General features: G+C 41.0%; 1 protein-coding gene across 3 annotated transcripts in view; it reads right to left on the bottom strand.

Annotated features, from left to right (window-relative positions):
* Positions 1–13,544, bottom strand: part of RORA (RAR related orphan receptor A) — a 711,987-nt gene that overhangs the window by 4,745 nt on the left and 693,698 nt on the right. For all 3 annotated transcript variants that reach the window (XM_042941849.1, XM_042941850.1, XM_042941851.1), the window contains 6 exons: positions 12,861–13,256; positions 7,301–7,422; positions 4,926–5,058; positions 4,144–4,251; positions 2,525–2,635; positions 867–979 (listed from right to left, as the gene is read on the bottom strand). In XM_042941849.1, the coding sequence (XP_042797783.1) occupies positions 867–979; positions 2,525–2,635; positions 4,144–4,251; positions 4,926–5,058; positions 7,301–7,422; positions 12,861–13,256 (983 nt within the window). The remainder of the gene's footprint in view (positions 1–866; positions 980–2,524; positions 2,636–4,143; positions 4,252–4,925; positions 5,059–7,300; positions 7,423–12,860; positions 13,257–13,544) is intronic.

Raw genomic sequence — 13,544 nt, 5'->3', positions numbered from 1 at the left:
AGTTGGAGAAGAAAGTACGAGTCTAGAGACCTCTTCTTCTATTTCCTATTCCTGCCTCAATCTCTCGTTGAACAGGTGCAAAATAAACACAAAACAGCAATTAACCCCCAACCTCCCCTCTCTGTATGAACTTAGCTATTGGGAGAAAAGAAGAGAAAGCAGGAAGAAAAACCCAAACCTCTCAAATCAGTCTTCTTGAACAATAAAATGCATAGAATAGTCTAAGAAAGAATTGGGCTGATTTTTTTTTTTAAGACCAAATATATACCACTAAGCACTAGCACTGAAGAATATTAACGTATTTTAAATTGACATCCTAATTATATTTTTATTGCAAAAGGTAATAATTAGCAAAAATGAAGCCTTCTGCTTGGAATACAGGGTAGTAATGGGAAATTGATGAAGAAAATACAAGTCACTTTCTGTTGATTACGAATGAATGTAATGGAAATAGAACTAATATTAGACTATGTGATTACCCTGCTTGTGTTAGTCCTTTATAACTTCCTCCTTCTAAATTCAAAGATTCTTTCTCTAATTTATGTCAATGCAGAACATTAGCTCTCTTTATGCCCAGCTTAGATGGAATAGGAGGAGGATTTCCAGAATGTATTAAAATGCTTAAAAAAAAAATTCTACCATTGCCCTATTATTGCAGGATGCTTCATAACCAATGATGGTAGAACGTAACCTGAATTTTGGCCCAATGGAATTTTTTGAAATGGAGACATTTCTTTCTTGTCAGTAGCCTACTGCTTATAGATACTTTTGGGGTCTGGTAAGATGACTTCCAAAGGTGGCTGGCAGCGAGATCTATGGCAAGGGATGATTCAGGCTATGGCAGCCAGACCATCTTTTACTCTTACCTTTGTTAGGATTCCATCTTCTCGGTGATTCTTCTGCAGGACATGTTGAAGAGCTAACTGAATTTTCTGTTGCAGTTTTTCAATCTTTACCTTCTCCTGCAGCCATGAGCGATCTACACATGAAAAATGATACTTCTTAGTATTTCTCCTCCATGGTCTCGGGACACCCCAATTCCTCCTGACTCTTGGACACAACTATACCACAGTGCTGAGTTAGAGAACAACAGGCCAGTTTTACTCCTTGTTCAAAATTTGCTCCTAAAACAATGGAAAACTGATCTATGATAGCTATAAAACTGAGTGGTAAAGCTTTCCATTTTTACTGGTACTTAAATGAAGGGAGAGTCCTCTCCTTCCAAAAGAATAGCCATTTAAATTGAAGGCCATATTCACACAAGGGCAAACGAAACCATCACAGATGCTCAAATCTTTCTAAAATTTTTTTTTAATGTTTACTTATTTTTGAGAGAGAGAGAGAGAGACACAGCACGAGCAGGGGAGGGGCAGAGAGAGAGGGAGACGCAGAGTCTGAAGCAGGCTCCAGGCTCCGGGCCGTCAGCACAGAGCCTGACGTGGGGCTCAAACTCACAGACCATGAGATCATGACCTGAGCCAATGTCGGACACTCAACCGACAGCCACCCAGGTGCCCCGATGCTCAAATCTTTCTAATAATTACATTTCTGGATAAAATACTCATAGCAATTATGCTTGCCTTTCTGGTAAATAAGAAAACTGCCTTAGAATCCAAGGCAACTAAAATTGTCAAGAGAATTCCAAACAACTGAAGGGTTGTTAATGTGTAGTCTTTAGGTATAAGAATTCCAAACAGAAGATAGTAAATTTGCAAAGCAGATTATCCCCAAGAGGCACTACTAGTTGAAAACACAGATAAATTCAGATCAACTTGTGGGTGACATCCAAAAGAATCTTAAGAAAAAGTAGGATGCTTTAAAAACCATGTTATCTTGAAGATTTGTGTTAAGAAGGGCAGCCCTTCTCTCCCAGAGCATTTCTTGTGTTATCAGGAGGTTAATTATGGACTGGGTTTTATTCAATTCGCATTAAAAAAAATTTTTTTTAGTTCTTTCTTTAAATTTGATTTTAAAATATTTTTAATTTTTAAAAAATTTATATCCAAGTTAGTTAGCATATAGTACAATAATGATTTCAGGAGTAGAATCCAGTGGTTCATTCCCTACATATAATACCCGGTGCTCATCCCAAGGAGTGTCCTCCTTAATGCCTCTTGCCAATTTAGCCCTTCCCCCTACCCACAACCCCTCCAGCAACCCTATATGCTCTACATTTAAGAGTCTTTTATGTTTTGCCCCCCCCCTCGGCTTTTTATATTATTTTTGCTTCCATTTAAAAAATTTTTTAAAAGTTTATTTAAATCCAAGTTAGTTAACATACAGTGTAATAATGATTTCAGGTCAATTCTCATTTCTTAAGATTTTCTCAGAATGGCACGAAGTCTTAAACACACATACATGTGCATGTGTGTGTGGGGGGGTTGTTATTTGAAAAAAACTTAAGATTAGATTTAATAAGGGTGGCAACCTTTCTTTGTAGGCACCTCAATATTCTACAGCCATTAAAGGTTATGGACCTTGTAAGCATTCTTTACCTGACATTTCATTGTCATTTGGTTCTTACCTGCTGACATTAGTACAAATGCAGAAAATAATGCAATTTCATCTTCGGTCAGGTGCATAGAACATAAACTCTTTCCAAATTCAAATACAAAGCTAATAAAGTCTTCACAACCTGCCAAAGTTAAAGACAGTTTAGGATTTTGGTTATTATCCTAGGAGAAAAACATAGAGTAAGATGAAGGAGGATGTAGTAGTTCAAGATCCACGGGGACAGTAATAACATTTCTACAGTTTAACAGTTTGAAATCTCAAAAGAAAAATTTGTTTAGCCATCATCACTATCAACACCATCATCATCATCCAAAATAATGACAGTGGACTTTTGTTGCAAGGTTACTACGTCATTAAGCACCACTCTAAAAGGTATCTTACTGCTTTACAACAGCTCTGTGAGAGAGGTATTATGATTATTATCCCCATGTTAGAGGTGAGGAAACAGACTTAGAAGAATTATGCACTTTAGGTTATACAGGTAGGAAGTAACAGCCTGAAGTTCAAAGTCAGGCGGCCCGACTTCAGAACCCGTGATCTTTTTTTCTTTTAATTTTTTAAAAAGTTTTATTTATTTTTGAGAGAGAGTGAAAGAGAGATGGACTGCAAGCAGGAAGAGGGGCAGAGAGAGAGGGAGACACAGAATCTGAAGCAGGCTCCAGGCTCTGAGCTGTCAGAACAGAGTCCAATGTAGGGCTCGAACCCATGAACAGTGAGGTCATGACCTGAGCTGAAGTCAGACACTTAAGTGACTGAGCCACCCAGGCACCCCCAGAACCCACTATCTTAATCAGTAGACTCGAATGGGCACAATCTAACTGAAACATTACATTCACTGACTTTTTGTTTTGTATTGTATTTGATCTAAAGCACCCTTAAAAATGGTAACAAATGACATATTATGGTGGTAAAAATCATTATAGCTATTATAGAATTGAAAACATAAAATGTGAAAGTCCCATAAAATAATAACCCATCCTCAAGAGATTGGTTAAGTTTGGTGTCTACTCTTTCAGTTTTGCATATTATGTATACATATTTAAATGGCAATGGGCCTTATAAAGTACATAGACCTTCTATCATTTAACTGTTTTTAAAATCATTTAACAACATTATCTTGGATAGCGTTTCATTCTTAATGATTACATCCCACTTTAAATTATAGAAATCTAAACTAATTAATTTTTATAGTACATGTCACAGTTTCACCTAGCAATACTTTGTTTCTATGATATCTGCATTTCATTCTTATTAATCGTTGTTATTGGAGAAGTACGGAAAGGGCAGACATTTAGCTATTTGCTTGATTTTATGTATCAAATCACATCCTCTCATTTACGTGAATAATGTATCCTTTGAAAATCTGGTTCTTAAAATCCAGAAGGGAACTGGAAAGTTAGACAATATAAATTTCTTCGATTTCCACCTAGATGAAATGAAACGCTAACCCTTTAAATGTAAGACAGACATGTGTGCATTTTCTGCAGTGACTATAAAGAAACAGAAGTATAAAATCCTTTCATTTTTGTTTCCAAATAACAGCCTCCATTCCATGCAAAAGCTCTTTGGCGGGGTTCCCACATTTTCCTACGGCCCCGGTTTAAAGACGGAGCAGCCAGGTTTCCTTACCCAAGGATTTGAAGACATCGGGGCTAGCATATTTCCCATCAAAGTACACGGTGTTGTTCTGAGAGTCGAAGGCACGGCACATTCTGATAAACACCACCTCTAGAGAACCTAAGCGAAGGCAGAAATGGTGTCGATTATTCTATCGTGGCGAAGACTCATCTAGCTTGAAGGCACGAACGTAGAGCCCCCTTTGCGATTCAGCGCAGCAGGGGCAGTATTTGGCAAACGGCTCACTGTCACATCAGCTGTCTGTTTAAAGGGGCAAAGTTCACGAGTGGAATTAAAGATGTGTGCTGAAGCTAATGAAGGCCTGTATTCCTGAAGACAGATGGAGTTACAAATTACTTCTCTGGCATTCTTCTGTCTTGCAATACAGAGTCTCAGAGTTGCCGGGAAAACGTACTGATTCTTATTTATTAAAACAAACCAAAAAACCAGGGGCCTACCTCTGAGTGCCACAAATAACCTTCCTAACAACTTACTGTTCGCTCCCGAGAGTCTGGAGTGGGAGAAACGAAACACACAGGTGATGGTAAGATGGGGGAACGCAGGTGTCCTTCAAATTAATTGTTTCATTCAGAGGAGAAGCAAAATGGAGGCAGTGTTTCCCGCAGAGAGCTCAAAACCCTTTAACAAGGACTCAGTTTCTGCTAAGAGAAGCCCGAGCTATTATCGTTGGAGGAAAACTGTTCCCGACACCTTCCTTACCAAGCATTTCTTTAATAAGCGGGTGAAAGCAGGTTAGGAGGAGATCTCAAAATTCACTTGCAGAAAGCACATACCTGCTTTGAGAAGCACAATTTGATCATTTTGACACAGTTCCATAAATCCATCAATGCGTTTGGCAAACTCCACCACATACTGTATAGCCTCCGTGATTTTGATGGCACACAATTGCCACATCACCTCCCGCTGCTGTTGAGAAGCGAAGCACATTGACATACACGGTCACCCACATCCTTGACACACTCGTTTTAACTGTTCGTATTTTGTAAAATCCTTCTTTGGAAACGGATTAAAAAAAGCTAGAGGGGGGCGCCTGGGTGGCTCAGTCGGTTAAGCGTCCGACTTCAGCTCAGGTCATGATCTCGCGGTCCGTGAGTTCAAGCCCCCCGTCGGGCTCTGTGCTGACAGCTCAGAGCCTGGAGCCTGTTTCGGATTCTGTGTCTCCCTCTCTCTGACCCTCCCCAGTTCATGCTCTGTCTCTCTCTGTCTCAAAAATAAATAAACGTTAAAAAAAAAAAATTAAAAAAAAAATTAAAAAAAAAAAAAAGCTAGAGGATTAAAAATGAACGTCTGGGTTCTAACAACTGCTTCCAAGCCCCTCTCGTCTCCTCCAGTTCCTCTTTTACCATCTTGGTGGCAAAGGGACGAGAGGAAGGTGTTATGAGCAGGTGAAAACACGAGGCAGGAAAGCAACACATGCCACTGCTTTACCCTTGGGCCTCGGAGAGAAGCAAAGTAGGATCTTCTTTTTTTTATTATTATTTTGTAAGTTTATTTATTTATTTTGAGAGAGACAGAGCACAAGCAGGGGAGGGGCAGAGAAAGGGAGACAGAATCCCAAGCAGGCTCTGCACCATCAGTGCAGAGCCCAATGCAGGGCTTGAACTCACAAACCGTGACAGAGACAAGACACTTAATCAAGAGACAGACACTTAACCGACTGAGCCACCCAGGTACCCCAGTAGGATCTTCTTCTGAGCAATCATTTTACCTTGGGGAAGTTAACACCACTTTACTGGGGGAAGGGAAGGAAAAGGGGAGTCAATTACATTTACTGTGCACCTGCTTTGAGCTAGATGCTTTATGACACCTTTGTCTTGTTTCATTTCCCCACGAACATTTTTCCGTTTCCCATAAATGGACATGAATGCTCACAGAGGTTTCACAGCTGGAGGTGTTGGAGCTGGGATTCAAATCCCAGCATCTCTGACTCTGAATCCCACTTCATAAGCCTTGCTGTTTCTTACTGCTTTCTGGTTTCCCTTTGTAACACTGGTTGGCCGCTATCTCAAAGGCAAACAAACTGATGTGTTGCCGTTCTTCAACCTTTCCTGTTTACCTGCTTTTACATACCCACTCTTTAGTTACAGGGTATCTATACCCTGGATCTGTTACACTGCTCATGTGTTCCCCCCACCTTAGTTTAAGACTGTTTCCACCAATATGATGGGGGTGAAGGAAACACTGCATTAGAAGCCAGGAGTCACGGTCTAGTCCTGATATTCTCAATCCCCCACCATATGCCAAGGGTTGTTAGTGTCCTCATTTGTAAAATGCAGGGGAGGATTAGCCTGGATAATCTCTATCATCATTCCTAGCCCTACCTTTCTATAATTATTAGGAAAAACCACAGCATTTCCCTTTCCCACGCCAGAATGGATAACTGAAACTTCCCTTTCTCCAGCCCTGCCCTTCCATTCTGGGGGCTTGTTGATCAGAGTGTGTAAAGAAAAAGGCTAGAAGCAGTGCTGTCAGCCTCACGTTGCTAGGTTCACTGGAGTTATGGCAATAGCTTCCAAACCTTGTTTTGTACACACTCTCTAGTGCTCTGGAAACACGAGGCTGAGATTATTTTCTATCAGCTTCCAGAGCTTGAAATCTTCCACTGTGATATCAGGACAAATCTCAATTCATTTGGGCTTTTGGACACTGCTTCCTCCAGCTCCCATGGACATATGATAGGAGATATGTGTCAAGTCATAGCACAACAAAATCGGTTTGTTATTGCAGAAATTTCACACACTGGCATCTCAGTAAGACAAAGCCCCAAGTAGATCATCATCTCTAGGAGAAAGATTAAAAAATTTTTTTTTAAATGTTTATTTATTTTTGAGAGTGAGAGAGAGACAGAGTGTGAGAGAGGGAGGGGCGGGGAGAGAGGGAGACACAGAATCCAAAGCTGAGCTGGCAGCACAGAGCCTGACGCAGGGCTCGAACTCAGGGATGGTGAGATCATGACTTGAGCCGAAGTCGGATGCTTAACCGACTGAGACACCCAGGCGCCCCTCTAGGAGACAGATTTTTAAACAGACATCTGATATCTGATGAAATACATTCATTGTCTAGTCTGTTTGTGTTCTTGATCAGATCTCCAGCATAAACACCCTTCCCACCGTTGCCTCAATCCTGGGTAAAATTCTTCAGAGTATACCTTGTTTTGGTAGCTCTCTATCTCCTCCTGCAGAAAAGTCTGCCACGTTATCTGCTGGAGCTCTTCTCTCAAGTATTGGCAAGTTTCCAGATGTGATTTAGATATATTCTGTGCAAGGTGTTCTAAGGAGAAAACAGATCACAAACATGAAAAGCCAAGTTCTTCTTTGGATAAGCAGGGTTTTCTGTACTTATGTGGTTTAAAAAGTAATATGTACAAAGCAACATGTTGAACCAGTTTTCATTATCTTTACATATTTAAATGAGCAATTTGGAACTATTCTGTATTTTCGAGCATGAAGATGAAGGACAGGCAAAGCCAATATTTAGCAATAAGTCTTGGGGACTTCAAAGACCCTCCCGACCTTGACCTTCTTCTGCGGCCTTACACTGTTTGGGAGTGAACAATTATTGACCCGGACAAGAGTAGGAAATGACTGACACAGCCTCTTCTTGGCATTTTTATGAAGACACATCTGCTGTATACATTGACCTCGGGAGGATTTCTCTTGAAAAATTGGGAAATGGGATGTTTGTGTGAAAACAATGATTTCTTTCTTTTATTTTTCCAGCAACTAGCACAACAAGCATTACCGAGGGCCACTATGCCGTTACACATAACGTGGTGGTTAAGAGATGGACTCTGGCACCAGACTGCCTGCGTTTGAAACTCAGCTCTTGCATTCACTAGCTGTATGACCTTGGGTAAGTTACTCAATGTCTTTGTGCTTCGGTCTTCTCATTTGCAAAAACAGTACCTATTTCAAAGAGCTTGTAAGAATTAAATGAGTTGAGCACTTAAAACAGAGAGGGTCACCTACTATGGTGCTACATAAACATTTGTTCTTATTATACTGGAATATAGGCAGTCTGAAGATATTAAAAGAAATATATGCCAGAGAAATTTCTCTAGGAACTTATAATCTGGTGAACATGTATGCACACGCTAAAAGGACAAGTCAAGACATTAGGCAATTCAGCATCAAGTTGAATTATATCAGAAGAGACAAAAAGATCACAAGCACTGTCATGGACGGGAAACGTGAGGGGAATTAGAGAATGGTTCTTGGCAGGAGAGGAGCATGTGACGTGGACCCTGAAGGATGAGGAGGGAGGATTTGGCAGGCAGAGGTCAGTGGTGCGAAGAGGTGGGCCAGTTTCGCATTCAAGGGAATGACAGATGAAGGAACAAATGATGGCATGTGCAGGGGACAGGCAGATGGGCTAAAGTGATAGTATCAAAACAGAAACACGAGTATGTAAGAGTCCAAATTCTGGAGAAGCTTGAATATTAGGAATGTGGGGTTGGACCTGCTTCACAGAAGGAGTCCGCAGAATTCTCAAGGTGGAGCAGACACACTGAGCACTGTATCTGGGGAAACAGAACAAGCAGTTTTGTGACTGGTGGATTGGAGCACAGGCTGGAGGCCGGGGCGTCATCAGAAGGCTGCTGCAGTCCACAGTGAGGGACTAAGAGCGTGCAGTAGGTTGGTAATAAATGTTATGGAAGAGAAGGACGATGAAAGTATTTTAAAAGAACAGACAAGATTCCATGAATATGAAACCATACCCAAAAGCGATCCCCTTCCACGGTCTTGATTATGTAACAGGAAAGCCCTTTAAAAAAATGGTGCTGAGTGAAACCTTGGCAATCCCAGTAAGAGTGTCTGTTTGGAAATTTGTTACTGCTTTCATTAGACAGAATCAGACTTGTTTGTGTGAAAACAGAGTGGGTTCACCTAAGTGAAGCTTGAAACCAGAATCTCCTTAGAGACTGAAACACAATAAATCTTAACAGTTGTATTTGGCAACCACACAGACACAAACACAACATAAATGAATATCATGAAAACAAAACAAACAAAGAAAAAAACTGAAGTGAAGAGACAGAGAGACACTGACCAAAAGAGGGAGAAGCCGATAAATGATGTGTCATAGAATCAGTGAAGCTTATGGAGAGAAGAGGGGAGTAAAGACAAAAACAATGAGGAGCCAGAAACAAGAAAATAATTGTGCAAAGAGTCCAATGATTTTTGCAGATATGAAAAAAAATAAAGTGTTTGCAGGGAAGCCAGAAGACCCTATGAGGTAAATAATGGGAAGAGACTCAAAGTATTCCCTTGCAGATCATGCTTCTTTTCCAGTTAATATGGTCAGCATCTTGTTTCACTTCATCCCCAAAATTGTTCCCACCCCTCCCTGCCTATCTGAGCTGACAAGGAATGGCGTAATGTACACATCGAGCCAGTAGAGGGCAGTGCCTGCATTCTCACCAACTGCCTTTGCTTACAATTCACAGTTGATTTGGCAAGTGTAAGATTTCAGACACTACTATTTTTAAATCTCCATTTCAGCAAAGGACAATATGGTCAGACTGAGTAAAAGTTAAGTTAGTGTGGTCTCTTAGAGAAACACTCTGGAAGGGTTAGGAGACCTGGTTTCTGGTGTGAGTTCAGCAGACAACCCACTTCGTGATGGGCAAATCCGTTCACCTTCTCAACCACAATGGTTTCCTCAACACAGCTAAGGTCTAGGTACTTCAGACAGAAAATCCTGACTTCTCAGTCACAGGTTTTCATAGCGGGAAGGAACTCTGGACATTGCCTGGTCCACCTTCTCCTCAGTTTATAGATAATGACACCATTAGTAAGGATAACCGTTAATGTTTATATAGCTCTATGTGCTAGACCCATATATATAGACACATATATTCTGAATATACACATTTTCTTAATCTTCATAACAACCCTAGGAAGCAGGTGCTAGTATTATTGCCCTCTTACTGATGATGAAATCAAAAGTGAAGTGGCTTTTCCAAGGCATCACAGCTGGCAAGTGGCGAGCGATTCAAACACACACAATCTGGCACCAGAGTCTGTGCTCTTAATCTTTCTATTCTGCAGGCAGGGAAACTGCAGCTTGCAGAGGTTATAGGACTTAAAATGGGTTGTACAACCTATAGCAAAGCTAGGACCATAAACCATATGAGCTGACTTTTTGACTAGGGCTTTTGTCCAATAATTGTCTCTTCTGCACAAGGCTTTAGTTATCAATTATAGTGACACGTGCAGCTAGCTTTTTTTTTTTTTTAAATGAACGTAGGTTGTTTATCTGCAATGTATAATTCAGGTACTAACTGTACATCAAGGGCGAAATTTCCTAGCCAGGAATGCAGATGTATTTCCACTGAAAGTCATGGATTGTAGATACTATTGTTGAAAGATAGAACTGAGGTTAAGATATGTCAATTTACAATTTATTCTCCAACTGTAGAGTTGGTTTCGTCTGTTTAAAATCTGATGACAAAATTTCGCCTACAATGAAGTCAGGAATGTTAGTTAAGATAGTAAGACAGGAATCACTATATTGTACAGCTGAAACAAATATAACGTTGTATGTTAACTATACTGGAATGAAAAAAAAAGACAGCAGGACTTAAGGCCCCAGAGGAATTATCAGGGAACCCCAGGTAGCTATGAAGAAGGAGCTGCAAAGTCTTTGGCCACTTCTATGCTACCCTTAGCTCCTCAAACTATTTTGTACATGTAAATGGGGAAGAAAATTATAACCCAATTATATTCTTTTCAGACAAATTCTTGTTTAGTTTTAGGTTTGGGACTAACCCTAGTGATAAGCTAATTTGAGTCATTCTGGAAAGGGCCACAGTACATGTGAAAAAGCCCTAATTTAGGAGAGCATGGAGAACATAAGAGGCTACAGGGCTCCCAGACGGCAGAGGGAGGTGACAACTGTGGAAGAGGACATGGACGTGTGGGGTCAGGGAGAAACGGCTTGGCCATTTGTGGCCCCACTTAGGTATTAGTGCGCATTTAGCCCCAGGGCCATATTTAAGGGCAATGCTTTGGCTAAGCCCTATGGATTTATTCCAGAGTTGACTATTTGACAAGCAAACAGGCCAGATTCAAATGTATTTATGATAAGGTGGGAGCACACCGAAAGTGAGCCAGGTCAGTTTTCATGATATCATGTCAGCTTTCAATCAAATGCGTATTCATTTCTGAAAATTTCACTTTCATTACAGTCCTGCTTAAGTCTCGGCCAGCCAAGATTTCACGACAAAAACGGAAGGTTTTTGTTCTAGTTCAAGAAAAAAATATCAAACCTACCTCTGCTCAGCTTGGCTTCTAGTTCAGAGGTTCCTCTGTTAATCAAAAGAGCTGTGATACACCTTTAATGCTGTTCAGTGGTTAAAGACCGAGCTTAAAATGTCCCTGCTCTTGAGGATTTAAATTTAGACCCATAAAGAGGTGCTTGTGTAAAAACCGTAAAGAACATTCAATTTGTTCTATTTGGAGAAAGATTTTACTGGAAATATAAATTTCACTTAAAATGTTTTATGGGGTACAGAGGTGGAGAAACCATCTAAAGAACACAACCGTTATTTCTGTGAACTAAGAATGTCTGTGCTCAAGTCAGAACCTGCTGGTTCTTTTCCATCTGAAGTCTCCATTCTCTCCTCGTGTTAACTTAGTCACCTCCACAGCAACTAATTGAAATATCCCAAAGGACTGCAACCTTGTGTGAAGAATCGCAGGGAGGAGCACATCAAATTCTAGAACTGCAAAGTTTCTAATCAAAGTTTCTCTAATAACAGTGTTGTACCTAAAAATCGATCACATATTATAACGAGGGTTGTTAACACAACTTCCTTGAAATGGCAAGTCTTCCACTGTCTGTGTTATCAATATGGCTAGGTCACATTTCCCAAAAAGCAACAACGTCTCACAGGAATTAGGAAACGACAAATTTTGTTTTGTTTTGCATGGTGAGTCTTCTTCTATGAAATATACCAGTGTTGTCACCAATATCATCACCAAACCATTTTGGCAAATAAAACGCCAATTTCCCTTTAACATTTATGGAATACACCAGGGTTGCAAAACCTAGATGCCAACAGGAGCTGGGCAGTGATATAAAATGGGAAAACACGCAAAGGTGTTAGGGCCTATCTGGGGCCAGCTGCTTATTGTCATTCAGCGATACTGGTCCAGTGTAATCAGATCATTTTTTTCCTCTCACAAGAAGCTGAAAATGTGAACTTCTAGGCAGAATTGTCTAGGTTTAAAATTTTAGCAACCGATTCACAAATCTTACAACTCTGCATGCGTATGGACCGGGTTCAGGGTCAAAAAAACATGCGTATGGACCAGGTTCAGGGTGTGGGCTGCCATTTTTATGACTCCAGGTATAAAGAAATACCTGGAATAGAACTAAAGAAAATAATGAACAAAATTAATGGGGCTGTTTCCTGAGTTTATAGCCTCTGTGGAATTTAAAGACCGCTTTAAATCTCTGAACCGAGATGCTGTTCCCTCTCTGATACTGACAGGTCAGTGTGTTTCTTTGATATGCGATGGGAAATAGGGCATAGTCAAAAGCAAAGGGGCAGCGTGAAAATCTGAAGTGGCCCATATGGTAAAGGCGAATTTCTCTTTTAGTGCCATTTAAGTACCATAACTTATTACGGGAAAGTCCAACATATCCCATTTATCTGGAAGGGAATGAATAATACATCACAACGGAAACATGGAGGCCATTACCTAGTTCCGCCATGGACACAGTTGGGGAAGTCTCTCCATTGGTGAAAGAACAGTAGGGAAAGAAGCCTGATGCTGGTGTGTAGTCACATATTGGTTCTGGCTTGATTCCGTTGATATCAAGACCTGACTGGTCTGGGGAAGGCTGTATGTCCAGGTAGAAGCTGCTGACAGCAGAGTCTGCCTTGCTCCCCTCAGGGGTGTGCCCGTCAATGTAGTTGCTGAGGTCCTCGTGAAGCTCTGTCAGCCCGTTGGCCGAGATGTTGTAGGTTGGAGTCAGCGGCTCAGCCTCTCCGGGCTGCTGTTGGTGGTCTCGCTGCTGCTGCTGCATCCGGTGTTTCTGCACTTCTGCGTACAAGCTGTCTCTCTGCTTTTTGGACATTCGGCCAAATTTTACAGCTGGAAGAAAAAAGCCAAACCGCACCATATACAATATGCTCTTCTTTATTATTCTCTCCAGCATGCTTCAGGGGTTCCTTTTAAGTCTCAGACAATCTCAATCAAAAACCACATAACCACAGAATGAGGACATGATCCAGGGGTGAAAGCAGTCCCACCCCACACAAGCTTGCCGGCTCCACATCCCAGAGGAGCAAAGTTTCAGAAACAGACCTAGGACTGGCGGAAGGGCAATGACCACGTATGTTTTCCTGCTGTCGCATAACCCTACGCCCAGTGGGAATCACT

The sequence above is a fragment of the Panthera leo genome, chromosome B3 (genome assembly GCF_018350215.1).
Source record: "Panthera leo isolate Ple1 chromosome B3, P.leo_Ple1_pat1.1, whole genome shotgun sequence".
NCBI lineage: Eukaryota > Metazoa > Chordata > Mammalia > Carnivora > Felidae > Panthera > Panthera leo.
The sequence above is the reverse complement of the archived record's forward strand: the minus strand, read 5'-3'. Positions and strand labels throughout refer to the sequence as shown.